The sequence below is a fragment of the Dendropsophus ebraccatus genome, chromosome 9, assembly GCF_027789765.1.
Source record: "Dendropsophus ebraccatus isolate aDenEbr1 chromosome 9, aDenEbr1.pat, whole genome shotgun sequence".
NCBI classification, from domain to species: Eukaryota; Metazoa; Chordata; class Amphibia; order Anura; family Hylidae; genus Dendropsophus; species Dendropsophus ebraccatus.
This window is the reverse complement of record NC_091462.1, coordinates 119,313,105-119,339,584: the sequence shown is the minus strand read 5'-3', so window position 1 is coordinate 119,339,584 and position 26,480 is coordinate 119,313,105. Positions and strand designations below refer to the sequence as shown.

Sequence of the window (26,480 nt, the reverse complement as noted above, 5' to 3'; positions counted from 1 at the left end):
TTATTTATTTATTTTTTTCCTGCACCCCTCTCTTCACCGATTGCTCTCCCTGTATCCTTCTGCACCCCTCTCTTCACTGATTGCTCTCCCTGTATCCTCCTGCACCCCTCTCTTCACTGATTGTTCTCCCTGTATCCTCCTGCGCCCCTCTCTTCACTGATTCTGCTCCCTGTATCCTCCTGCACCCCTCTCTTCACTGATTGTTCTCCCTGTATCCTCCTGCGCCCCTCTCTTCACTGATTCTGCTCCCTGTATCCTTCTGCACCCCTCTCTTCACCGATTGCTCTCCCTGTATCCTTCTGCACCCCTCTCTTCACTGATTCTGCTCCCTGTATCTTCCTGCACCCCTCTCTTCACCGATTGTCTTCCCTGTATCCTCCTGCACCCCTCTCATCACTGATTCTGCTCCCTGTATCCTCCTGCACCCCTCTTCACTGATTCTTCTCCCTGTATCTTCCTGCACCCCTCTTCACTGATTGCTCTCCCTGTATCCTCCTGCGCCCCTCTCATCACTGATTCTGCTCCCTGTATCCTCCTGCGCCCCTCTCTTCACTGATTCTGCTCCCTGTATCCTCCTGCGCCCCTCTCTTCACTGATTGCTCTCCCTGTATCCTCCTGCGCCCCTCTCTTCACTGATTCTTCTCCCTGTATCCTCCTGCGCCCCTCTCTTCACTGATTCTTCTCCCTGTATCCTCCTGCGCCCCTCTCTTCACTGATTCTTCTCCCTGTATCCTCCTGCGCCCCTCTCTTCACTGATTCTTCTCCCTGTATCTTCCTGCACCCCTCTTCACTGATTGCTCTCCCTGTATCCTCCTGCACCCCTCTTCACCGATTGCTCTCCCTGTATCCTTCTGCACCCCTCTCTTCACTGATTCTTCTCCCTGTATCTTCCTGCACCCCTCTTCACTGATTGCTCTCCCTGTATCCTCCTGCGCCCCTCTCATCACTGATTCTGCTCCCTGTATCCTCCTGCGCCCCTCTCTTCACTGATTCTGCTCCCTGTATCCTCCTGCGCCCCTCTCTTCACTGATTCTGCTCCCTGTATCCTCCTGCGCCCCTCTCTTCACTGATTCTTCTCCCTGTATCCTCCTGCGCCCCTCTCTTCACTGATTCTTCTCCCTGTATCCTCCTGCGCCCCTCTCTTCACTGATTCTGCTCCCTGTATCCTCCTGCGCCCCTCTCTTCACTGAATCTGCTCCCTGTATCCTCCTGCGCCCCCCCCCCCTCTTCACTGATTGGTCTCCCTGACCCTTTTCCACCCCCTGCAGCTTTAGTCTTCCTCCTCCATGGTGCAGGCTGTAAAGGACCTTTGGTGACATCATAGTCACATGAGAAGGTCCTTCAGTATGTATCTAATGTCAGTGCATTGTCACTACTCACCGTATAAGTCTGTTCAGGTGACTATAAGCCCCCCAGGAGCTCCGGGCCCCGACTACCACCCGAAACAGACCTATTATATTCCGCTACTGCTCGTACAGGTTAGAACGTTCCGGGCTCATCCAACTTTACATTTTAGCTAAGATGCAGACAACTTAAACTAGAAGCTTTATATTTGATACATTGAATCTGAAACAGCGACTAAGAATAGAAAAGAGTTCAGGCGGAGAGTCCGAGGGAGATCTGCAGGCAGGAGCCCAGGGGGGACACGTCCGACAGAGGAGCAGAGACTTCGGCCACCCTGTATTCTCCCGACACATGGAAGGTCTGAAGTTGACTCCTAGCGGCTGCAAGAACCTCTGGAACAGAAGAGGCGGCCATTAAGTATATGGAAGAGGTGAAGAAAGACGTCTGAAGGTGCAACAACCAACCTGACCAAGGAATTGTGGGAACGATAAGATCCAGGGAGGGTGAGGTGGTCACAAATGTCTGGGATTACTCACCTACAAGCTTCAAGAGATCTGTCTCTCCTCTCCACAGCAATAGAGTCCCATTCAACGACACTGGAGTTCTGAAGCGGGAGGATCCGATCTGTATCAGGCAGGGGGTATCACCACTCAGCCCCCCAATGACCCTCTGTCCTCCTCCTGATACCTCCAACTTCGTCTCCAGGGAGTCCGAGGAATGATGAGAGGTTACCTGAAAAACATGGAAAATGGAAGTGGACGGTGGAATGTCACCAGTCGCCGGACAGATAGCAGCTTGGGGAAGTTACTGGGAAACGTGACCACAAGACCTTCTAGAGCCACCAGTAGACTTAGTAACCATAGAGACAGATCACCTGGATCCCAGTTTCTTTCCCAAAGAAGCAGGAGTTAACTAGGTTGACTTTCTTTTCTGCATCTTGGAGAAGTCCGATGGCAACAGCTGAGCAGAGGAAGGAGCCGGAATTCTTCAGAGCGCCCCCTAGTGATAGAAGAACCATGGTGTTATATGTGGGCAAAAAAAAGATGGCTGAAAATCACCAGTGATCCACCAGACTGAAGTGGCATCAGACACCTACGACACATGATTAGTGATGAGCGAGCATGCTGGTCCGAACTTGGTATTCGATCGAGTATTAGGGTACTCAATGGTACTCGTTACTCGGACGAACATCTCGCGATTTCACCAGCACACTGTGGTGATCGGCTGCTGGCAGAAAGGGGACATTAGGTGTTGCATACAGACCCCTAAGAAGTGCTCAGTAGTCTTTTAGGTTTTTGGGGCTGGTGGTCCTAGTGTACTGCACTGTATTGCTGGGATTTGTAGTACACCTGCATAGAACTTAACTGCTCATTGTAAGGGTGTGTCACAGAGTGTGTATAGGTGCAGCCACTACCGGATTGTATCCCACAGTCCCCCAAAACTTGTGGGAGAACAAGTTTTTTTCCTGATTTCTGTATTTCATACGCAAGGCCTATCTCAGTTCCATACTGTGCAGTGTCCATAAAATGGTGACCCCCAGGGGTAAGGGACGAGGGCGTAAGCTTCTAAGTGATGCCGTTGTTGGAGGCCGTGGTTGAGGGCAGGGTGACACAGCAGCACCTGTTGAGGAGGTAGCAGTGGCACACCGCAGACGTCCACTAACTAGCTTCCTCTACCAACTTACAGGGTCTTATGGTAGACCGATATTGAAACCGCAGCAGTGTGAACAGGTGATGACGTGGATAGCGGATAATGTGTCCAGTAACTTATCCACCACCCTGTCTTCCACGCAGTCCACCCACGCTACCCAAGGGAGTGTAACCCTTGCTCCATTAGCTCCGCCTCCTTCCCCACAGCCTGGCCCCTCCATCCACCACCACCAGGCTCCCAGGAACTCTTTTCTGGACCCTTCCCTGAGTAAGAGAAACCGAAGCAGTCGATCTGTCCTGATGCCCAAACTATGCAGCTCACGCAGTCAGTGGGTGATGAGAGTGGGGACTTGCAAGCGGGGTTGGAAGAGGTGTCTGATGATGACGATGAGACCCGGTTGTCAGACAGTGAGGCTGTTGTCATGGATGTAACTCAAAGTGAGGAGGAGAGTGAGGAGCTGGTGGATGAGGATGAGGTGACTGACCCGAGCTGGGTGGATAAGCCTAGTGAAGACCGTGCTTCTGAGGGGGAGGCAAGTTCACCCACAGGACCGGTTGGAAGAGGAAGAGGGGTGAGCAGAGGGAGGAGCAGGTTAGAGAGTCAAACTCCCGTGGCCAGGCCTAGATGTTCCCAAGTCTGGAGGTTTTTTAAAGAAATTGTGGATGACCGACGGACTGTAGTGTGCAACGTGTGCCACGCCAGGATCAGCAGGGGAGCCACCACTACCAGCCTAACCACTACCAGCATGCGCAGGCATATGAGTGCTAAACACCCCACTCAGTGGAACCAAGGCCGTTCAGTGACTGCAAGTCGCACCCCTGCTCCTTCCCCTGTGTCACGTGCTGGCTCTGTCAGTCCCCCCGCCCAGGCCCCAGGAATGAGCGCCTCCCACCCTACACCCACCCCTTCACCTACACTATGCTCCACACCCTCCAGCAAGGTGTCCAAGCGCAACGTTCAACTGTCCCTGCAAGAGACCTTTGAACAGAAGCGCAAATACACTGCCACTCACCCGCATGCACAAGCCCTAAATGTGCACATAGGCAAACTGCTGAGCCTGGAGATGCTGCCCTATCAGCTGGTAAAGACAGAGGCTTTTAGGAACCTCATGGAGGTGGCTGTCCCTCGGTACTCTGTCCCCAGCCGCCACTACTTTTCACGGTGTGGAGTCCCAGCCCTACATCAGTACGTGACGGATAACATCACCCGTGCCCTGGCCAACGCGGTCAGCGAAAAGGTCCACCTAACTACGGACACGTGGACAAGTGCTGGTGGGCAGGGACACTATATCTCCCTGACAGCACATTGAGTCAACTTGGTGGAGGCTGGGACAGAGTCTGAGCCTGGTTCGGCTTATGTGCTGCCCACCCCGAGGATTGCGGGGCCTACCTTGGTTGCGGTCTCTCATGAGTTGTACACCTCTTTCTCCTCCTCCTCTCTATTACCCTCTACGAGCAGGTCGCCTTCATTTTGTAGCGGTAGCTGCATCAGCAGTGCGGTGGGTAAGCGCCAACAGGCGGTGTTGAAACTGCTGAGCTTAGGCTACAAGAGGCACGCGGCCCAGGAGCTGTTGCAGGGCATCACGGCACAGACAGATCTTTGGCTCGCGCCATGGACCCTCAAACCAGGCATGGTTGTGTGTGACAACGGGCGAAACCTGGTGGGGGCTCTGCAACCTCACACATGTACCATGCCTGGCCCACGTGTTCAACCTAGTGGTGCAGCGGTTCCTTAAGACCTACCCCAATTTGGCTGACCTGCTCACCAAGGTGCGGCGCATCTGTGCACATTTCCGCAAGTCAACGACGGATGCTGCCACCCTTAGGGCAGTGCAAAGGCGCGTGCAACTGCCGGCTCACAGACTGCTGTGCGATGTGCCCAGGAGGTGGAATTCCACCTTCCAGATGGTAGCCAGGGTTTACCAGCAACGCAGAGCCATTGTGAAATGCCAGATGTCAACCTCGGTGCGAAGCGGTAGTCAGGTCAGTCAGCTACCTCAAACCTACAATGAGGAGTGGATGTGGATGTCTGCTATCTGTCAGGTACTGGGCCCCTTTGAGAGGTCAACACAGATGGTCAGCGGCAATGCCGCCATCATCAGCCTCACCATCCCGCTGCTGAGTCTGCTTCAAACCTCCCTGCTCAGCCTTAAGTCTGACACTTTGCCTTCGTCTCAGGAGACGGGTGAGGAACAGTCGCCGCTAGATAGCCAGACCACCCTGACGTCAGTTTCTCCCCACGGAGTAGAGGATGAGGAGGTTGAAGAAGAGAATGAAGAGGAGCAGACTGGTGCCGCCACTGAAGAGGGTACCCATGCTCAATCCTTACTTGTTGAGCGTGTTGGCCTGAAGAGGAGGAATTGGTGGAGGAGGAGGAGGAGGAGGAGGAGGAAATTGAGGCTAGTGAGGAGAGGGAGTTCTTGCGTGTTAGGACCCTGGCGCACATGGCTGACTTTATGTTAGGCTGTCTTTCCCGTGATTCTCGGGTTAAATTTTTTTGACAACACAGATTACTGGGTGTTCACCCTCCTGGACCCTCGGTACAAACACAACTTTTCCACTCTCATTCCTCCCGAGGAACGCAGTATGAGAGTGAAGAAGCTGAAAATGTACTTCCCATCTGACACCACTAGCGCCAGAGGACGTCGTTCTGTGGGCCAAAGAGCGGGGAGAGGAGCGGTGGAGCAGGCAGCTTATCAAGGGGCAGGGGAACACTCTCCAAGGCCTTTGACAGTTTCATGGCACCCCAGCAAGACTAGGTCACCGGTCCCCAGTCTAGACAGAGTAGGGAGGAAGCCTTCAGGAAGATGGTGAGGGAGTACTTTGCTGACCATACCACCATCCTTCCCGATCACTCTGCTACCTACAACTACTGGGTTGCTAAGCTGGATCCGTGGCCCCAACTGGCGCTTTACGCCTTGGAGGTGCCGTGCTGCCCTGCCGCTAGCGTGTTGTCAGAACGGGTCTTCAGTGCAGCTGGTGCCATCATTACTAATAAGCGCACCCGCCTGTCAACTGACAGCGCTGACAGGCTGATGTTTATAAAAATTAACAAAGCCTAGATTTCACCTGAATTCAACTGTCCACCCAGGGAAAGCAGCTCAACATGAAGATTCTTGGTATCTCCTCTCCTCCTCCTTTTCCTTCAATTCTCAACCAACAGCCAAGTCTTCTTCCGCCATGCTGTGTCTGGCCTAATTTTTGGGAGGCTCAATTTCTTCTTCACTCACTTCTAATGGTTCTCTGTGTCCTCACTGCCATGCTCTGACATCAAACTACGTCTGCGGAGGAGCGGGACTGGTTGCCGGGGGCCCACCGATCGCGCCCCTGCCAACTAGTCAGCTGTTTTATTTTTTTTTTGTCTAGCCGTGGTCGGGGCCTCACCACCCCCGGTCGAGAGGCATCAGGTGTACCCTTGATGGTGAATGACAGCTGGCCTAGCCAGTTAGCTGTCAGCACCCGGGTTCGTGTCCACTAAAAATCCCAGCCCCTGGACTCGCTTGCTTCCTCACTCCTCACTCACTTTTAATGGTCCTCTGTGTGTTCAATGCCATGCAGTGTCTGGCTGGCTGCTAGGTCTGGTATAATTTTTGGAAGGCTGACTGGCTACTGCTTCTACCTTGTTCACTCTGTCCTCACCGCTATGCTGTGTCAGGCTGAAATTTTTGGCTGGTTCATTATATGCTCCCTCTGTTTTAATGGTTCCCTGTGTTCTCACTGCCATGCTGTGTCAGGCTGAGTTTTTGGGTGGTCCCTATGCCTACCTCTGTTTTAACCAGGCTGTTGCACAGAATTAGGCATAATGGTGCCATTAGGCAGCCTCAGCATACATGCTGCCCCTGCTGTTTCCTGTCCGTTTCCGTTGTGTTTCCATCAATTTCTGAGGTTGACAGGTTTTTACACGACCTTCTCTCTACCGAACTTGGGTCCCCTGCAAAAATGCTCGAGTTTCCCATTGACTTCAATGGGGTTCGTTACTCGAAAAGAGCACTCGAGTATCAGGAAATACTTGGCACGAGTAACGAGCGCCCAAGCATTTTAGTACTCGCTCATCACTACACATGATCCATCACTGACATCCGAGGAGAAGAAAACACATTAGATATCGGGAACGTCTCGAGGTCCTGGGGGGTCACTGGTCGCGTGGAAGGTGGTGGGGGAGGGTCTCTCACCTGCGGTGGTCACCTGGACCTCTCCATTGACCACTGGTAGCAGGCAGTGAAGAAGACGACCCATTGCTTCAGCCAACCGTATCCAGGGCTTAGTCTCCGGGGAGAAGGCCTTGGTAAGAGCCGGGGCGTTCACCTGAGGAGGAGGCAAACGTGAATATGGGGGTCCTTCTTATAGCCCCCCATAATTCAGCATTGACATGATATATAGAAGAAGCCCTGATTGTGTAGGTGTGTGTAGATATGTATAGGTGTGTCTAGGTATATGTATATGTAGTTGTATGTGTATAGGTGTATGTAGATGTGTGTACAGATGTGTATATGTGTGTAGATGTGTATAGGTGTATGTAGGTGAAGGTGTAGATGTAAGTGTGTGTAGATATGTATACATGAATATAGGTTTGTGTACAGATGTGTATGTGTGTGTAGATGTGTGTAGGTGTATGTAGGTGTGAGGTGTATATGTAGGCGTGTGTAGATATGTATACATGAATATAGGTGTGTGTACAGATGTGTAATTGTATATGTAGGTGTGAGTACAGAGATGTAGTTGTATATGTAGGTGTGTGTAGATATGTATACATGAATATAGGTGTGTGTACAGATGTGTATATGTGTGTAGATGTGTGTAGGTGTGTGTAGATATGTATACATGAATGTAAGTGAGTACAGATGTGTAGGTATATATGTGTACGTGAGCAAAGGCGTCAGCTCCCCAGACAAGAGAAAAAGGGGAAATGGATGATTAACCCATTGAGAGAAAATCACATGGAGAAAAAAAAAAAATTATAGAGGCTGCTGAGTAAGAGTACATGCGCGCTAAGGAATGGTGACGGAAAACCTGTGCACATACCCAAAATAATGGATGTTACACACAACCCTCCGTCAGCACCACAGGTCTATATACTGGTTACACCAGATATATTCTCAATTATCAGTGTGGTGACATTGCTGCTGTGCTGCCCTCTGCTGGACAAGCTGTGATATAACACTGGAGATCTGGGGCTGTGCTGCCCTCTGCTGGACAAGCTGTGATATAACACTGGAGATCTGGGGCTGTGCTGCCCTCTGCTGGACAAGCTGCCATATAACACTGGAGATCTGGGGCTGTGCTGCCCTCTGCTGGACAAGCTGCCATATAACACTGGAGATCTGGGGCTGTGCTGCCCTCTGCTGGACAAGCTGCCATATAACACTGGAGATCTGGGGCTGTGCTGCCCTCTGCTGACAAGCTGTGATATAACACTGGAGATCTGGGGCTGTGCTGCCCTCTGCTGGACAAGCTGTGATATAACACTGGACATCTGGGGCTGTGCTGCCCTCTGCTGGACAAGCTGTGATATAACACTGGACATCTGGGGCTGTGCTGCCCTCTGCTGGACAAGCTGCCATATAACACTGGGGTTTTGGGGCTGCTAATTTTGTTATCCTGATATTTTCCCTTTTTGGTTTATTAAAGAATTAAGAATTTAGTAGAGAGAAGAATAAAATAATGGGGTGTTGGGGTCCCCCATATACTCACTGCCCCCACAAGGGCCCGCGCCTTTACCAGGTCCACAATCTGCAGAGCGATCTCCTCCCCGCATCGGTTCTGAGCCTCATGTGTGCTGGCTCCCAGGTGAGGAAGGCTGATGACCAGAGGGTGCTCCACCAGGGCCCGATCCCGAGGAGGCTCCTGGAGAAGAGCAGCAGTATAAAGGTCAGTCTGTCAGGGCTCCCCGGCCTCCCCCAGGGCTGACAGGGCTCCCCGGCCTCCCAGGACTGTCAGGGGTCAATGGCCGTAACTGTCTTGGTCTCACCTCGGTGAAGACGTCCAGCCCGGCGCCCCCACACTGGCCGCTCTTGAGCGCTCGCAGTAACGCCTCCTCATCGATAATCCCCCCCCGGGCGCAGTTGATGACCTGGACCCCACGTTTACACTTTGAGAAGGCGGCGTCATTTATTAGACCTGGAAAAACATGAAAAGTACACAGTGCTGTGTATATACCTGTGGTGGAGGGGTGTACAGTGCTGTGTATATACCTGTGGTGGAGGGGTGTACAGTGCTGTGTATATATCTGTGGTGGAGGGGTGTACAGTGCTGTGTATATACCTGTGGTGGAGGGGTGTACAGTGCTGTGTATATACCTGTGGTGGAAGGGGTGTACAGTGCTGTGTATATATCTGTGGTGGAGGGGTGTACAGTGCTGTGTATATATCTGTGGTGGAGGGGTGTACAGTGCTGTGTATACCTGTGGTGGAGGGGTGTACAGTGCTGTGTATATACCTGTGGTGGAGGGGTGTACAGTGCTGTGTATATACCTGTGGTGGAGGGGTGTACAGTGCTGTGTATATACCTGTGATAAAGGGGTGTACAGTGGTGTGTATATACCTGTAGTGAAGGGGTGTACAGTGCTGTGTATATACCTGTGGTGGAAGGGGTGTACAGTGCTGTGTATATACCTGTGGTGGAGGGGTGTACAGTGCTGTGTATATACCTGTGGTGGAAGGGGTGTACAGTGCTGTGTATATACCTGTGGTGGAGGGATGTACAGTGCTGTGTATATACCTGTGGTGGAGGGGTGTACAGTGCTGTGTATACCTATGGTGGAGGGGTGTACAGCGCTGTGTATATATCTGTGGTGGAGGGGTGTACAGTGCTGTGTATACCTGTGGTGGAGGGCAGGAGAGGGGTGTACAGTGCTGTGTATATACCTGTAATGAAGGGGTGTACAGTGGTGTGTATATACCTGTAGTGAAGGGGTGTACAGTGCTGTGTATATACCTGTGGTGGAAGGGGTGTACAGTGCTGTGTATATACCTGTGGTGGAAGGGGTGTACAGTGCTGTGTATATACCTGTGGTGGAAGGGGTGTACAGTGCTGTGTATATACCTGTGGTGGAGGGGTGTACAGTGCTGTGTATACCTATGGTGGAGGGGTGTACAGTGCTGTGTATATACCTGTAGTGAAGGGGTGTACAGTGGTGTGTATATACCTGTGGTGGAGGGGTGTACAGTGCTGTGTATATACCTGTAGTGAAGGGGTGTACAGTGCTGTGTATATACCTGTGATGAAGGGGTGTACAGTGGTGTGTATATACCTGTGATGAAGGGGTGTACAGTGGTGTGTATATACCTGTGGTGGAGGGGTGTACAGCTCTGTGTATATACCTGTGGTGGAGGGGTGTACAGTGCTGTGTATACCTGTAGTGAAGGGGTGTACAGCGGTGTGTATATACCTGTGGTCGAGGGGTGTACAGCGCTGTGTATATACCTGTGGTGGAGGGGTGTACAGCGCTATGTATATACCTGTAGTGAAGGGGTGTACAGTGCTGTGTATATATCTGTGGTGGAGGGGTGTACAGTGCTGTGTATATACCTGTGGTGGAGGGGTGTACAGTGCTGTGTATACCTATGGTGGAGGGGTGTACAGTGCTGTGTATATACCTGTAGTGAAGGGGTGTACAGTGCTGTGTATATACCTGTGGTGGAGGGGTGTACAGCGCTGTGTATATACCTGTGGTGGAGGGGTGTACAGTGCTGTGTATATACCTGTGGTGGAGGGGTGTACAGTGCTGTGTATATACCTGTGGTGGAGGGGTGTACAGTGCTGTGTATATATCTGTGGTGGAGGGGTGTACAGTGCTGTGTATATACCTGTGGTGGAGGGGTGTACAGTGCTGTGTATACCTATGGTGGAGGGGTGTACAGTGCTGTGTATATACCTGTAGTGAAGGGGTGTACAGTGGTGTGTATATACCTGTGGTGGAGGGGTGTACAGCGCTGTGTATATACCTGTGGTGGAGGGGTGTACAGTGCTGTGTATATACCTGTGGTGGAGGGGTGTACAGTGCTGTGTATATACCTGTGATGAAGGGGTGTACAGTGGTGTGTATATACCTGTGGTGGAGGGGTGTACAGCTCTGTGTATATACCTGTGGTGGAGGGGTGTACAGTGCTGTGTATACCTGTAGTGAAAGGGTGTACAGTGGTGTGTATATACCTGTGGTGGAGGGGTGTACAGCGCTGTGTATATACCTGTGGTGGAGGGGTGTACAGCGCTGTGTATATACCTGTGGTGGAGGGGTGTACAGCGCTGTGTATATACCTGTGGTGGAGGGGTGTACAGTGCTGTGTATATACCTGTGATGGAGGGGTGTACAGTGCTGTGTATATACCTGTAATGAAGGGGTGTACAGCGGTGTGTATATACCTCTGGTGGAGGGGTGTACAGCGCTGTGTATATACCTGTGGTGGAGGGGTGTACAGTGCTGTGTATATACCTGTAATGAAGGGGTGTACAGCGGTGTGTATATACCTCTGGTGGAGGGGTGTACAGCGCTGTGTATATACCTGTGGTGGAGGGGTGTACAGCGCTGTGTATATACCTGTGGTGGAGGGGTGTACAGTGCTGTGTATATACCTGTGATGAAGGGGTGTACAGTGCTTTGTATATACCTGTGGTGGAGGGGTGTACAGTGGTGTGTATATACCTGTGGTGGAGGGGTGTACAGCTCTGTGTATATACCTGTGGTGGAGGGGTGTACAGTGCTGTGTATATACCTGTGGTGGAAGGGGTGTACAGTGGTGTGTATATACCTGTGGTGGAGGGGTGTACAGCGCTGTGTATATACCTGTGATGGAGGGGTGTACAGTGCTGTGTATATACCTGTGATGAAGGGGTGTACAGTGGTGTGTATATACCTGTGGTGGAGGGGTGTACAGCTCTGTGTATATACCTGTGGTGGAGGGGTGTACAGTGCTGTGTATACGTGTGGTGGAGGGGTGTACAGTGCTGTGTATATACCTGTGGTGGAGGGGTGTACAGTGCTGTGTATACCTGTGGTGGAGGGGTGTACAGTGCTGTGTATATACCTGTGGTGGAGGGGTGTACAGTGCTGTGTATATACCTGTGGTGGAGGGGTGTACAGTGCTGTGTATACCTGTGGTGGAGGGGTGTACAGTGCTGTGTATATACCTGTGGTGGAGGGGTGTACAGTGCTGTGTATATACCTGTGGTGGAGGGGTGTACAGTGCTGTGTATATATCTGTGGTGGAGGGGTGTACAGTGCTGTGTATATACCTGTGGTGGAGGGCAGGAGAGGGGTGTACAGTGCTGTGTATATACCTGTGGTGGAGGGCAGGAGAGGGGTGTACAGTGCTGTGTATACCTGTGGTGGAGGGCAGGAGAGGGGTGTACAGCGCTGTGTATATACCTGTGGTGGAGGGGTGTACAGTGCTGTGTATATATCTGTGGTGGAGGGGTGTACAGTGCTGTGTATATACCTGTGGTGGAGGGCAGGAGAGGGGTGTACAGTGCTGTATATACCTGTGGTGGAGGGCAGGAGAGGGGTGTACAGTGCTGTGTATACCTGTGGTGGAGGGCAGGAGAGGGGTGTACAGTGCTGTGTATACCTGTGGTGGAGGGCAGGAGAGGGGTGTACAGTGCGGTGTATACCTGTGGTGGAGGGCAGGAGAGGGGTGTACAGTGCTGTGTATACCTGTGGTGGAGGGCAGGAGAGGGGTGTACAGTGCTGTGTATACCTGTGGTGGAGGGCAGGAGAGGGGTGTACAGTGCTGTATATACCTGTGGTGGAGGGCAGGAGAGGGGTGTACAGTGCTGTATATACCTGTGGTGGAGGGCAGGAGAGGGGTGTACAGTGCTGTGTATACCTGTGGTGGAGGGCAGGAGAGGGGTGTACAGTGCTGTATATACCTGTGGTGGAGGGCAGGAGAGGGGTGTACAGTGCTGTGTATACCTGTGGTGGAGGGCAGGAGAGGGGTGTACAGTGCTGTGTATACCTGTGGTGGAGGGCAGGAGAGGGGTGTACAGTGCTGTATATACCTGTGGTGGAGGGCAGGAGAGGGGTGTGCACGGTGATGTAATCGCACTGTCCCCAGATTTCTTCTAACGGAAACTGGTGAACCCCGAACTCTGCGGTGACCTCTGGTGGGATGATGGGGTCGTATCCGATGGTCTGCGGGAGAGAGAATACAATCAAACCGAATACAGGACACACAGGGCGGGAAGAGAGAGCAGACCAAGGATGGAGGAGACGGGGCCGTGGATGGAGAGAGAGAGAGAGAGAGAGAGAGAGAGAGAGGAGACGGGGCCGTGGATGGAGAGAGAGAGAGAGAGAGAGAGAGGAGACGGGGGCCGTGGATGGAGAGAGAGAGGAGACGGGGGCCATGGATGGAGAGAGAGAGGAGACGGGGGCCATGGATGGAGAGAGAGAGGAGACGGGGGCCGTGGATGGAGAGAGAGGAGACGGGGGCCGTGGATGGAGAGAGAGAGAGAGAGAGAGAGAGAGAGGAGACGGGGGCCGTGGATGGAGAGAGAGAGGAGACGGGGGCCGTGGATGGAGAGAGAGAGAGAGAGAGAGAGGAGACGGGGGCCATGGATGGAGAGAGAGAGGAGACGGAGGCCGTGGATGGAGAGAGAGAGGAGACGGAGGCCATGGATGGAGAGAGAGAGAGGAGACGGGGGCCACGGATGGAGAGAGAGAGAGGAGACGGGGGCCACGGATGGAGAGAGAGGAGACGGGGGCCGTGGATGGAGAGAGAGAGGAGACGGGGGCCGTAGATGGAGAGAGAGAGGAGACGAGGGCCGTAGATGGAGAGAGAGAGAGAGAGAGAGAGAGAGAGAGAGAGAGAGAGGAGACGGGGGCCGTAGATGGAGAGAGAGAGAGAGAGAGAGAGAGAGAGAGAGAGAGAGAGAGAGAGGAGACGGGGGCCGTAGATGGAGAGAGAGAGGAGACGGGGGCCATGGATGGAGAGAGAGAGGAGACGGGGGCCGTGGATGGAGAGAGAGAGAGAGAGAGAGAGAGGAGACGGGGGCCGTAGATGGAGAGAGAGAGGAGACGGGGGCCGTGGATGGAGAGAGAGAGAGAGGAAATGGGGGCCGTGGATGGAGAGAGAGAGAGGAGACGGGGGCCCTGGATGGAGAGAGAGAGAGGAGACGAGGGCCGTGGATGGAGAGAGAGAGAGGAGACGAGGGCCGTGGATGGAGAGAGAGAGGAGACGAGGGCCGTGGATGGAGAGAGAGAGAGGAGACGAGGGCCGTGGATGGAGAGAGAGAGGAGACGAGGGCCGTGGATGGAGAGAGAGAGGAGACGAGGGCCGTGGATGGAGAGAGAGAGGAGACGAGGGCCGTGGATGGAGAGAGAGAGGAGACGGGGGCCGTGGATGGAGAGAGAGAGAGGAGACGGGGGCCGTGGATGGAGAGAGAGAGGAGACGGGGGCCGTGGATGGAGAGAGAGAGAGGAGACGGGGGCCGTGGATGGAGAGAGAGAGAGGAGACGGGGGCCGTGGATGGAGAGAGAGAGGAGACGGGGGCCGTGGATGGAGAGAGAGAGGAGACGGGGGCCGTGGATGGAGAGAGAGAGAGAGAGAGGAGACGGGGGCCGTGGATGGAGAGAGAGAGAGAGAGAGAGAGAGAGAGAGAGAGAGAGAGGAGACGGGGGCCGTGGATGGAGAGAGAGAGGAGACGGGGGCCGTGGATGGAGAGAGAGAGAGGAGACGGGGGCCCTGGATGGCTCTAGCTGTACATGGAGGATAGTAACACTGGTATTACACTGTATCATATTAACTAGTAGTTGGTAACAGTAGTGTGTGACGGTATTGTGTAACAGTAGTGTGTGATGGTATTGTGTAACAGTAGTGTGTGATGGTATTGTGTAACAGTAGTGTGTAACAGTAGTGTGTGACGGTATTGTGTAACAGTAGTGTGTGATGGTATTGTGTAACGGTAATGTGTAACAGTAATGTGTGACGGTATTGTGTAACAGTAGTGTGTGATGGTATTGTGTAACAGTAGTGTGTGATGGTATTTTGTAACAGTAGTGTGTGATGTATTGTGTAACGGTAGTGTGTGATGGTATTGTGTAACAGTAGTGTGTGACGGTATTGTGTAACGGTAATGTGTGACGGTATTGTGTAACAGTAGTGTGTGACGGTATTGTGTAACAGTAGTGTGTGACGGTATTGTGTAACAGTAGTGTGTGACGGTATTGTGTAACAGTAGTGTGTGACGGTATTGTGTAACAGTAGTGTGTGACGGTATTGTGTAACAGTAGTGTGTGACGGTATTGTGTAACAGTAGTGTGTAACGGTAATGTGTGACGGTATTGTGTAACAGTAGTGTGTGATGGTATTGTGTAACAGTAGTGTGTGATGGTATTGTGTAACAGTAGTGTGTGACGGTATTGTGTAACGGTAATGTGTGATGGTATTGTGTAACAGTAGTGTGTGATGGTATTGTGTAACAGTAGTGTGTGATGTATTGTGTAACGGTAGTGTGTGATGGTATTGTGTAACAGTAGTGTGTGACGGTATTGTGTAACGGTAATGTGTGATGGTATTGTGTAACAGTAGTGTGTGATGGTATTGTGTAACAGTAGTGTGCGATGGTATTGTGTAACAGTAGTGTGTGATGGTATTGTGTAACAGTAGTGTGTGACGGTATTGTGTAACGGTAATGTGTGATGGTATTGTGTAACAGTAGTGTGTGATGGTATTGTGTAACAGTAGTGTGTGATGTATTGTGTAACGGTAGTGTGTGATGGTATTGTGTAACAGTAGTGTGTGACGGTATTGTGTAACGGTAATGTGTGATGGTATTGTGTAACAGTAGTGTGTGATGGTATTGTGTAACAGTAGTGTGTGATGGTATTGTGTAACAGTAGTGTGTGATGTATTGTGTAACGGTAGTGTGTGATGGTATTGTGTAACAGTAGTGTGTGACGGTATTGTGTAACGGTAATGTGTGATGGTATTGTGTAACAGTAGTGTGTGATGGCATTGTGTAACAGTAGTGTGTGATGGTATTGTGTAACAGTAGTGTGTGATGGTATTGTGTAACAGTAGTGTGTGATGGTATTGTGTAACAGTAGTGTGTGACGGTATTGTGTAACGGTAATGTGTGATGGTATTGTGTAACGGTAGTGTGTGATGGTATTGTGTAACAGTAGTGTGTGACGGTATTGTGTAACGGTAATGTGTGATGGTATTGTGTAACAGTAGTGTGTGATGGCATTGTGTAACAGTAGTGTGTGATGGTATTGTGTAACAGTAGTGTGTGATGGCATTGTGTAACAGTAGTGTGTGATGGCATTGTGTAACAGTAGTGTGTGATGGTATTGTGTAACGGTAATGTGTGAGCTTACAGGGCGCGTCCACTGGTCTCTGCTCCGGCTTCTCCTCACCTACGCTCCAGGTGGAGTAGATAAGGACCTTAAAGTGACTCTGTACCCACAATCTGACCCCCCTCCTTGTACCCTCAGATAGCGGCTTTTAATCCCAGATCTGTCCTGGGGTCCGTTCGGCAGGTGATGCAGTTATTGTCCTAAAAAAATACTTTTAAACCTGAAGCCCTGTGCCAAACGAGAGTATCTGTGCCCTAACTTTGCACCACCCCTCTGCCCCTCCTCCCCACCCTCTTCATCATTAGGAATGCTCCAGGCAGATTGCCTCCTATTCCCCACCTGTGTCAGCACGTCACATGGGCTGGATCGTTAAGGACCTGTGCAATGTTCAGCATGAAGAAAATGTTTCATTGGCATTCCTAATGATGAGGAGGGTGGGGAGGAGGGACGGAGGAGTGGTGCAAAGTTAGGGCACAGATACTCCCATAGGGCACAGGGCTTTAAATTTAAAAGTATTTTTTTAAGACAATAACTGCATCCCCTGCCGAACGGACCCCAGGACAGATCTGGGATTAAAAGCCGCTATTCGAAGGTACAAGTGGTGGTGGGGGGAGGGGGAAGGATTGTGGGTACAGAATCGCTTTAATGTGGGTGTGGTACACTGTAACCAAGACAACGACCGATACTTCTATCTACAGAGACTGGGAAGGATCAAACTAAATCTCCTGATCAAATAAATGGCTGCGATTGGCTGGCAGGGAAAGTGATCGGCTATTGTCATACACAGAAATCATCCTACAGGATCCCTACACATAAATGGACCTGATCTCATTCCGGCTGTGGTATACAGAGAGGCGCGGGAGGGATGGCGGGGTGAGGGTTCAGGCTACAACTCAGACGTTCTGAAGGATACAAAGGCAACTGTATGATAGTAGTGATGGAGGAGGATGAGGAAACCTTCAGCGGGGAGAGGATGGCAGGATACAAGGCCGGGGGTGACATGGCGGGATGGAGGAAGATGAGGGAGCCCCCAGAGGAGTGAAGATGTCAGGATACAGGGCCGGGGGTGACATGGCGGGATGGAGGAAGATGAGGGAGCCCCCAGAGGAGTGAAGATGTCAGGATACAGGGCAGGGGGTGACATGACAGGATGGAGGAAGATGAGGGAGCCCCCGAGAGGTGAAGATGTCAGGATACAGGGCCGGGGGTGACATGACAGGATGGAGGAAGATGAGGGAGCCCCCGAGAGGTGAAGATGTCAGGATACAGGGCCGGGGGTGACATGACAGGATGGAGGAAGATGAGGGAGCCCCGGAGAGGTGAAGATGTCAGGATACAGGGCCGGGGGTGACATGACAGGATGGAGGAAGATGAGGGAGCCCCGGAGAGGTGAAGATGTCAGGATACAGGGCAGGGGGTGACATGACAGGATGGAGGAAGATGAGGGAGCCCCCGAGAGGTGAAGATGTCAGGATACAGGGCAGGGGGTGATGCAGTGTCCCAGAACAGACTCTCTATTCCTGTTCTGGAAAGTATATCCACTGCAACCGTTTGCCATGTCTCCCCCTACAACTCTCAGGTTCTATGGTTATACTCAGGTTTCCTGTATATTCCTTTGTGCACAAGTTTTTGTATAGTGGTTATGCAAAGGCTGGTGATCACGTGACCGTGCCATGTTACCATGGTAACCCCAATGGCCATCGAGCTTTGGCCAGGGGTTGCCATGTGACTTCCTCTAGCCCTCAGTGGTCACCACTGCACCCAGCGAGGCTTCTGCTCCGGGCCCTCCACGTTTCTACTACCCGTGGGAGAAGAAGAAGAAGAAGAAGCCTACTCAGGGTCCTCCTGCATCCTGTCATTAAGCTTCGCTATAGAGACCATAGTCCCTGAACTGTGTTTTTTTCTGATTTGTTCACTGTGTGATTTAAAAAGTTTATATGCAACGTTTAAGAGATGTACCTGGTCCTGCTGACCAAGCTCCTTACCTTATCCAGCTATGTACTGATGGACACTCATTGACCAAAAAGTTCTCTAGTGCCTGTCCCAGAGCCCTTCATATGGACGATGGTCTAATTGCCTAAAGAGACTCTACCACACAGAGACACTTACCCAGTTCTTCCTAAAGCGCTTGTCATGATTATGTGATTGTCAGAGGTTTATTATTGCACTTCAGTATCTAAAGTCTCTGTTATTATCAGAGTCGTATCTATTTCCTCCTCTGAGTAAGCAGAAAGGTTATTCAGATCGCCTCAGAGGAGAGTGTCTCTATTGAAAGAAGTCTATTTTTGTGTCAGAGTAAGATAGTTTCCTCCTCCTCCTCTAAGTAAAGAAGTCAGTCTACATATCTATATCTATAGCCTCAGAGAAAGTCTATTTTCTACAGGAGTATTTTCTAAAGCGTGTATTTTTCAGAAGGATCTTCTATTTTCTCCATACATAGTATTATTATATCTATTGTATCTACAACTGGAAAGAGTAATTGAGCCAGTTCTCCTCCAGACCTCGCAGTATTTGTTGTCTTTTGTATTTCCCTTCCTTTTGTTTCCAGTCTTTGTTCACCTGTCTTGTCCCTACACACTGTAGTTGCTACACAGTCTTACCGAACATTCACACTTGTCCATACATATTGCACCTTGGATACCCTTTCGTGTGTTTGGCCTATTGGATAATTGTGTTGTATGATTCACCGGTATGTAAGGGGCCCCCATGTATATTTGCGTTTATTATTTTGTTCTTTTCTCTTTCAGGTGTCCCAGACACTTCACACAGACACCCAAGGTAGTACACAGGTCTTCACAGTTTTCTTTCCAGTAGGATAACTCATTTCATTGGAAACCTACTGTCTAACTGGCTCGAATATTGAGGGTCCCCCGCCAGCAGTTAAGTTGTCCTGGCTTACATGCCAGATGGTTCACGCACTAACTACCTGTAACCAGAGTACGTTAGGCACCCCTAGGTGAAGTCCTGCCACCAGGGTTTTTCTCTCTCGTCACTTTGTCACCTGTGCCTTGAGCGTGGGAAACACACACTTCAACACTCACAACCATATTCATTCCTGTTGTCTAAATGTCTAGTCCATTCATGTTTTGATATTGAGATGCTACCCCTTGATATTCGCCGAGGTCGGCTAAATTTTAGTAGGGAGGTATGCAGTGTCCCAGAACAGACTCTCTATTCCTGTTCTGGAAAGTATATCCACTGCAACTATTTGCCATGTCTCCCCCTGCAACTCTCAGGTTCTATGGTTATACTCAGGTTTCCTGTATATTCCTTATGCACATGTTTTTGTATAGTGGTTATGCAAAGGCTGGTGATCACGTGACCGTGCCCTGTTACCATGGTAACCCCAATGGCCGTCGAGCTTTGGCCAGGGGGTTGCCATGTGACTTCCTCTAGCCCTCAGTTCCTGTTCCCTACCTCAGAGGGGATAGGTGTGTTTCATTCTTCGTATATTCCACCCAGCATCTCTACTCTATTATCACCACTTTATTGTTACTACCGCTACAATAAAACTGTAACTACCGTTGTTACTGAACCCTGGCATTGGTGTGTTAATCAGTGCCCCAACTAAGTGCAATGAAGAATCGCACGCCCAGTATCCCGCATGGTCAGGAGCCCGGTTTCCAGCTGTATCACCCTCGTGCCTAAACTGTGACAACGCTATGCTATGCCCCACAGCTACCCCGGTTCCTGCCTGTTAGTACCATCTACACTGCGGAGTGGCCCCTAGGGGCCAGGGCATCGCAGTGACATGACGAGATGGAGGAAGATGAGGGAGATCCCAGAGAGGTGAAGATGTCCGGATACAGGCCGGGGGTGACATGGCGGAATGGAGGAAGATGAGGGAGATCCCAGAGGGGTAAGATGTCCGGAAACAAGGCCGGGGGTGACATGACTGGATGGAGGAAGATGAGGAAACCCCCAGAGAGGTGAAGATGTCAGGATACAGGGCCGGGGGTGACATGGTGGGATGGAGGAAGATGAGGAAACCCCCAGAGAGGTGAAGATGTCAGGATACGGGGCAGGGGTTGGAGACAGATGAGGGAGCCCCCAGAGAGGAGAAGACGTCCGGGTACGGGGCAGGGATTGGAGACATGATGGGATTGGATACCAGTAAAACTTAAGAAGTTGGATGCAGCCATAGGGAGGCCTGAAAAACGAGTTCAACTTATGACCTATGGCTGTGTCCTTGTTTTCCTGACATCCTTAGGGCGGCAGCCATCTTCTTCAACCATCAGTAAATGCAGACCAATCGGAGCACAGCATGCTGAGTTGTGCTCATCTCCACCTGGGTTGGCTCAGAGAAGCTCCACTGTGCTCTCACCTTCATCTGGAATGACTGCATCCTTATTGCCACTTCTTTTCCAATCCGCCCGAGCCCCAGGATTCCCAGAGTCTTTCCGTGCAGCTCGGAGCCCATGTACTGGGGGAAAAGAGGAAGGTTATACTGGTTCCCAGCTTCCACTATGTCTGATCCCTGACACCATCTTTGCATTGTGTACTCCCTACCTTCTTACGATCCCACTTTCCCTGCGTCATTGATGATGCGGCCTGAGGGATCTGCCTGAAAAAAAGCAAGAATAGAGAGAAGATCAGGAGCGTAACTAGAAAGGGTCCCGCCCCAAAGCAAACGTTTGATTCCCCCCGTCCACCATCCCACTGTAGGTAATCCCCCCTGTTTTTTGGCCCTCCGCCCAGTAGATAGCATATGTTAGGCATCTCCCCTGGTATCTTCCCCAGTAGATAGGGTCTCCCATGGTAGGCATCTCCCCTAGTGTCCCCCATGGTAGGCATCTCCCCTAGTGTCCACCGTGGTAGGCATCTCCCCTAGTGTCCACCGTGGTAGGCATCTCCCCTAGTGTCCACCATGGTAGGCATCTCCCCTAGTGTCCCCCATGGTAGGCATCTCCCCTAGTGTCCCCCGTGGTTGGCATCTCCCCTAGTGTCCCCCATGGTAGGCATCTCCCCTAGTGTCCCCCATGGTAGGCATCTCCCCTAATGTCCCCCGTGGTAGGCATCTCCCCTAATGTCCCCCGTGGTTGGCATCTCCCCTAGTGTCCCCCATGGTAGGCATCTCCCCTAGTGTCCCCCATGGTAGGCATCTCCCCTAGTGTCCACCATGGTAGGCATCTCCCCTAGTGTCCCCCATGGTAGGCATCTCCCCTAGTGTCCCCCATGGTAGGCATCTCCCCTAGTGTCCCCCATGGTAGGCATCTCCCCTAGTGTCCCCCATGGTAGGCATCTCCCCTAGTGTCCCCCATGGTAGGCATCTCCATCAGTCTACCCCATGGTAGGCATCTCTCCTAGTGTCCCCCATGGTAGGCATCTCCCATAGTGTCCCCCATGGTAGGCATCTCCCCTAATGTCCCCCATGGTAGGCATCTCCCCTAATGTCCCCCATGGTAGGCATCTCCCCTAATGTCCCCCATGGTAGGCATCTCCCCTAGTGTCCCCCATGGTAGACATCTCCCCTAATGTTCCCCATGGTAGGCATCTCCCCTAGTGTCCCCCATGGTAGGCATCTCCCCTAGTGTCCCCCAGGGTAGGCATCTCCCCTAGTGTCCCCCATGGTAGGCATCTCCCCTAGTGTCCCCCCATGGTAGGCATCTCCCCTAGTGTCCCCCATTTAGTGTCCCCCATGGTAGGCATCTCCCCTAGTGTCCCCCATGGTAGGCATCTCCCCTAGTGTCCCCCATGGTAGGCATCTCCCCTAGTGTCCCCCATGGTAGGCATCTCCCCTAGTGTCCCCCCATGGTAGGCATCTCCCCTAGTGTCCCCCATTTAGTGTCCCCCATGGTAGGCATCTCCCCTAGTGTCCCCCATGGTAGGCATCTCCCCTAGTGTCCCCCATGGTAGGCATCTCCCCTAGTGTCCCCCATTTAGTGTCCCCCATGGTAGACATCTCCCCTAGTGTCCCCCATTTAGTGTCCCCCATGGTAGGCATCTCCCCTAGTGTCCCCCATTTAGAGCCCCCCATGGTAGGCATCTCCCCTAGTGTCCCCCATTTAGAGCCCCCCATGGTAGGCATCTCCCCTAGTGTCCCCCATGGTAGGCATCTCCCCTAGTGTCCCCCATGGTAGGCATCTCCCCTAGTGTCCCCCATTTAGTGTCCCCCATGGTAGACATCTCCCCTAGTGTCCCCCATTTAGTGTCCCCCATGGTAGACATCTCCCCTAGTGTCCCCCATTTAGTGTCCCCCATGGTAGACATCTCCCCTAGTGTCCCCCATTTAGAGCCCCCCATGGTAGGCATCTCCCCTAGTGTCCCCCATTTAGAGCCCCCCATGGTAGGCATCTCCCCTAGTGTCCCCCATTTAGAGCCCCCCATGGTAGGCATCTCCCCTAGTGTCCCCCATTTAGAGCCCCCCATGGTAGGCATCTCCCCTAGTGTCCCCCATTTAGAGCCCCCCATGGTAGGCATCTCCCCTAGTGTCCCCCATTTAGAGCCCCCCATGGTAGGCATCTCCCCTAGTGTCCCCCATTTAGAGCCCCCCATGGTAGGCATCTCCCCTAGTGTCCCCCATTTAGAGCCCCCCATGGTAGGCATCTCCCCTGTGGTGGTAGTTATGCCCCTGGAGGAGATCCTGGCATTGCTACTAATACACAACCTTGGCCGCCATTGCTAAATAAAGGCAAACCTCCTCCATCTACTGCATCACCATGGACTGGTGGCACGAAACAGGATAAAGTGGAACAACAAACGACACAGAGAGAGAACAGTCTCTACCTGGCAGCCATTTGTATACTGACCTGGAGAGGCTGAGGATGAGGCCGCACGTCAGCTCTGCAGCACTGATACTGTTTCCGGTGGGTGTACTGAGTGAAGAGAGGGACACATGAGTATCACATAGCAAACCTTTGGATAAGACCCCCACTCCTGGCCGGCTACTGTATGTATGCACACCGTGACCACACCAGGGATCGGTTGGGTTGGCCACTCTTGGAGGTTGGTTCTGGTGATGGTCATGGCTGCCCTCTGAACCCGCTATTGTACACTATGTATTGTATGTTTGCAATTACTCCATTCCTTAGGAGGATTGGTTGTGGACCATTGGCAGCGGTGAGAATGGACCCGGCGGTGCTGAATACCACTCTGGGGGTGGTGGAGTATGCCAATGATGTCACCAATTTGTCTCCTCATAAGACTGTGTGATGTCCAAGAGTTACCAGGATAAGTGTGTAAGTCTCTTCCGGAGTTGCCAGCATTGGGGTTATCCCCACACATAACCGGGGCAGCGGGCTGAAGGGTTATCCAGCGCTGGCACATTCTATACATCTTGCTGCCATATAAGAAAACATTACATGCTTACCTCCCGTCGCTCCCCGGTGTCTAAATGCTGTCTCACCAGTCTCGCTCCATCTTGTCTCGGAAAGCGACGGCCCGCCCAGTCTTGTCTCGGAAAGCAATGGCCCGCTCAACGTATTACTGGAAGCAGCGCTGTCACGTCACAGTCAGTAATGTCACTCACGAGATGAGCTTGTCTCGGGACTCGGAAAGCATCAGGACACCGGGGGAGCGCAGAGAGGTAAGCATGTAATGTTTGTTATATTTCATTATATGGCAGCAAGGTGTAAGAAATGTGCTAGTACCGGATGGGGGGGGGGGGTTGTATGGTCATTATTTACCGTACGAGGAGCCGGGGGGGGGGGCTATTACCACCGGAGGAGACAGGAGAGGGTTGTGTATGGTCAGCCCTGTAATGTTTTTTTTCTTTCTGCTTGTTAAAGTATTTAGGTATTATGCTGCCCTATCAGGTTCTTACTTCATTACAATGATGCCGTTCTTGGTGGCGGCGTCCACATCCACATTGTCCACACCGGTTCCGGCTCGCCCCACCACTTTTAGCCTTGTCCCTGCGGTCAGGACTTCTGATGTAACTTTAGTGGCTGAACGGACAATAAGTCCATCATAGTCCTGAGGGGCGACAGAGATCGACCAATGAAAGACCAGGGGACAGCAGGGTCATTATTCTTCATATATGCACGCTTACCAGTACAGATGACTACAGCGATACTACAGTAATCCTCAGTGTGTATATATATATATATATATATATATATATATATATATATATACACAGTGCACAGTACCACTTCTTCTGTCCTGTATGCTGGGTGTAATCTTCAGTGTATATATATATATATATATATATATATATATATATACACATACACAGTGCACAGTACCACTTCTCCTGTCCTGTATGCCGGGTGTAATCCTCAGTATATATATATATATATATACAGTGCACAGTACCACTTCTCCTGTCCTGTATGCCGGGTGTAATCCTCAGTATATATATATATATATATATATATATATATATATATATATATATACATACAGTGCACAGTACCACTTCTCCTGTCCTGTATGCTGGGTGTAATCCTCAGTATATATATATATATATATATATATATATATATATATATATACAGTGCACAGTACCACTTCTCCTGTCCTGTATGCTGGGTGTAATCCTCAGTATATATATATATATATATATATATATATATATATATATATATATATATATATATATATATATATATATATATATATATATATACAGTGCACAGTACCACTTCTCCTGTCCTGTATGCTGCGTCACAGTGTGTCGGTGCAGCAGCAGGACAGGTGACACCTCAGTCTCTTTCTCCCAGTTATGACCCCTCCCTCTCTTCCTGACTCCTCCCTCTCCTTCTGGCTCCTCCCTCTTCTCCTGACACTGTTTGCTTCTCTTGCATCAGACTTTGCAATGAATGAGATTTGGTATCGCACAGCACACGGGGTGTCCTGCAGAGTATCGCACAGCACACGGGGTGTCCTGCAGAGTATCGCACAGCACACGGGGTGTCCTGCAGAGTATCGCACAGCACACGGGGTGTCCTGCAGAGTATCGCACAGCACACGGGGTGTCCTGCAGAGTATCGCACAGCACACGCTGTGTCCTGCAGAGTATCGCACAGCACATGCTGTGTCCTGCAGAGTATCGCACAGCACACGCTGTGTCCTGCAGAGTATCGCACAGCACACGCTGTGTCCTGCAGAGTATCGCACAGCACACGCTGTGTCCTGCAGAGTATCGCACAGCACACGCTGTGTCCTGCAGAGTATCGCACAGCACACGCAGTGTCCTGCAGAGTATCGCACAGCACACGCAGTGTCCTGCAGAGTATTGCACTTCACACTGACTTCTCTGCAGAACATCTCACTATGTTGTTATGTAACCAGAGGAGTCCATCATACTCTGCAGATCATCGCTTTGTGGTCACACAGGATTCTCCTGCAGACCATTGCTCCTCTGTCAACTTTTCCATAGTGAATGTTTAGATTTTGTATTCTGCAGATTGTTGCACTGTACTGGCATGCAGAGCATTGCCCCCCTGCAGCAGCTCCATCCCTGCCCATTGCCGGTAACCATCCCCGGTCTCCTACCTGTATGTGTGAGATGAGATCCTGGGGGCTCAGTCCGGGGGTCTCGGTCACCTCAATGCCCCCCAGAGAGCGCAGGATCTGAGCACAGGCCGGGGCCAGGCTGTCACTGATGAGGACCCGTCTGATGTCTGACAGAGCCATGCTGTCTCCTGCTGCACTCTCTTCTGCTGTCTCCTGCTGCACTCTCTTTTATGCTCCAGTTATCTGCACTCTCCTCTGCTGCAGTCTCTGCTCTTGCTGTCTCGCTCCTCTGCAGGGTCTTGTGCTGACAATGCACCAATTATTCCAGTCACATCCCAAATCCTCACATTTTCTGAATCAGTGAATTTAAAATCTCCTCCTCTCTTTTCCCTCCTCCTCTCCTTTCCCTCCTCCTCCTCCTCCTCCTTCTCTCCTTTCCCTCCTCCTCCTCCTCTCCTTTCCCTCCTCCTCCTCCTCTCCCTTCCTTTCCCTCCTCCTCCTCCTCCTCTTTCTCTTTCTACCTGTGAATCTCTGCAGCTGACAGTCTCTTTCTCTCCCCACATCTCCTGACCGTCACACTTTTTCGTTCCTAGCAGTCTCTCTTTTAATTCTTACAGTTATTCGTTCTCTGAGCTCTCATTCTCGCCAGACGCTGAAAACAACCAGAAAGAAATAGAAAGAAAGATGTTACATTTTAGAAAATATCCGAATAAATATCATAAAAAAATAAAGTTCTCATAGAGAGGAGTAGAGAGAAGTAATGTCCTCATAGAGAGAAGTAATGTCCTCATAGAGAG

At 51.4% G+C, this 26,480-nt stretch overlaps 1 protein-coding gene across 1 annotated transcript; it reads right to left on the bottom strand.

Annotated features, from left to right (window-relative positions):
* Positions 1-1,532: 1,532 nt before the first annotated feature.
* PHGDH (phosphoglycerate dehydrogenase) lies at positions 1,533-26,062 on the bottom strand. The gene is made up of 12 exons (XM_069982402.1): positions 25,723-26,062; positions 24,047-24,198; positions 23,034-23,099; positions 20,794-20,848; positions 20,609-20,707; positions 12,987-13,119; positions 8,962-9,110; positions 8,685-8,837; positions 7,166-7,298; positions 2,219-2,343; positions 1,881-2,076; positions 1,533-1,736 (listed from the first exon to the last, which is right to left on the bottom strand). Exons 1-12 carry the CDS (start codon positions 25,861-25,863, stop codon positions 1,597-1,599), a joined length of 1,542 nt encoding a protein of 513 aa, XP_069838503.1. The 5' UTR covers positions 25,864-26,062; the 3' UTR covers positions 1,533-1,596.
* Between the last annotated feature and the right edge of the window lie 418 nt (positions 26,063-26,480).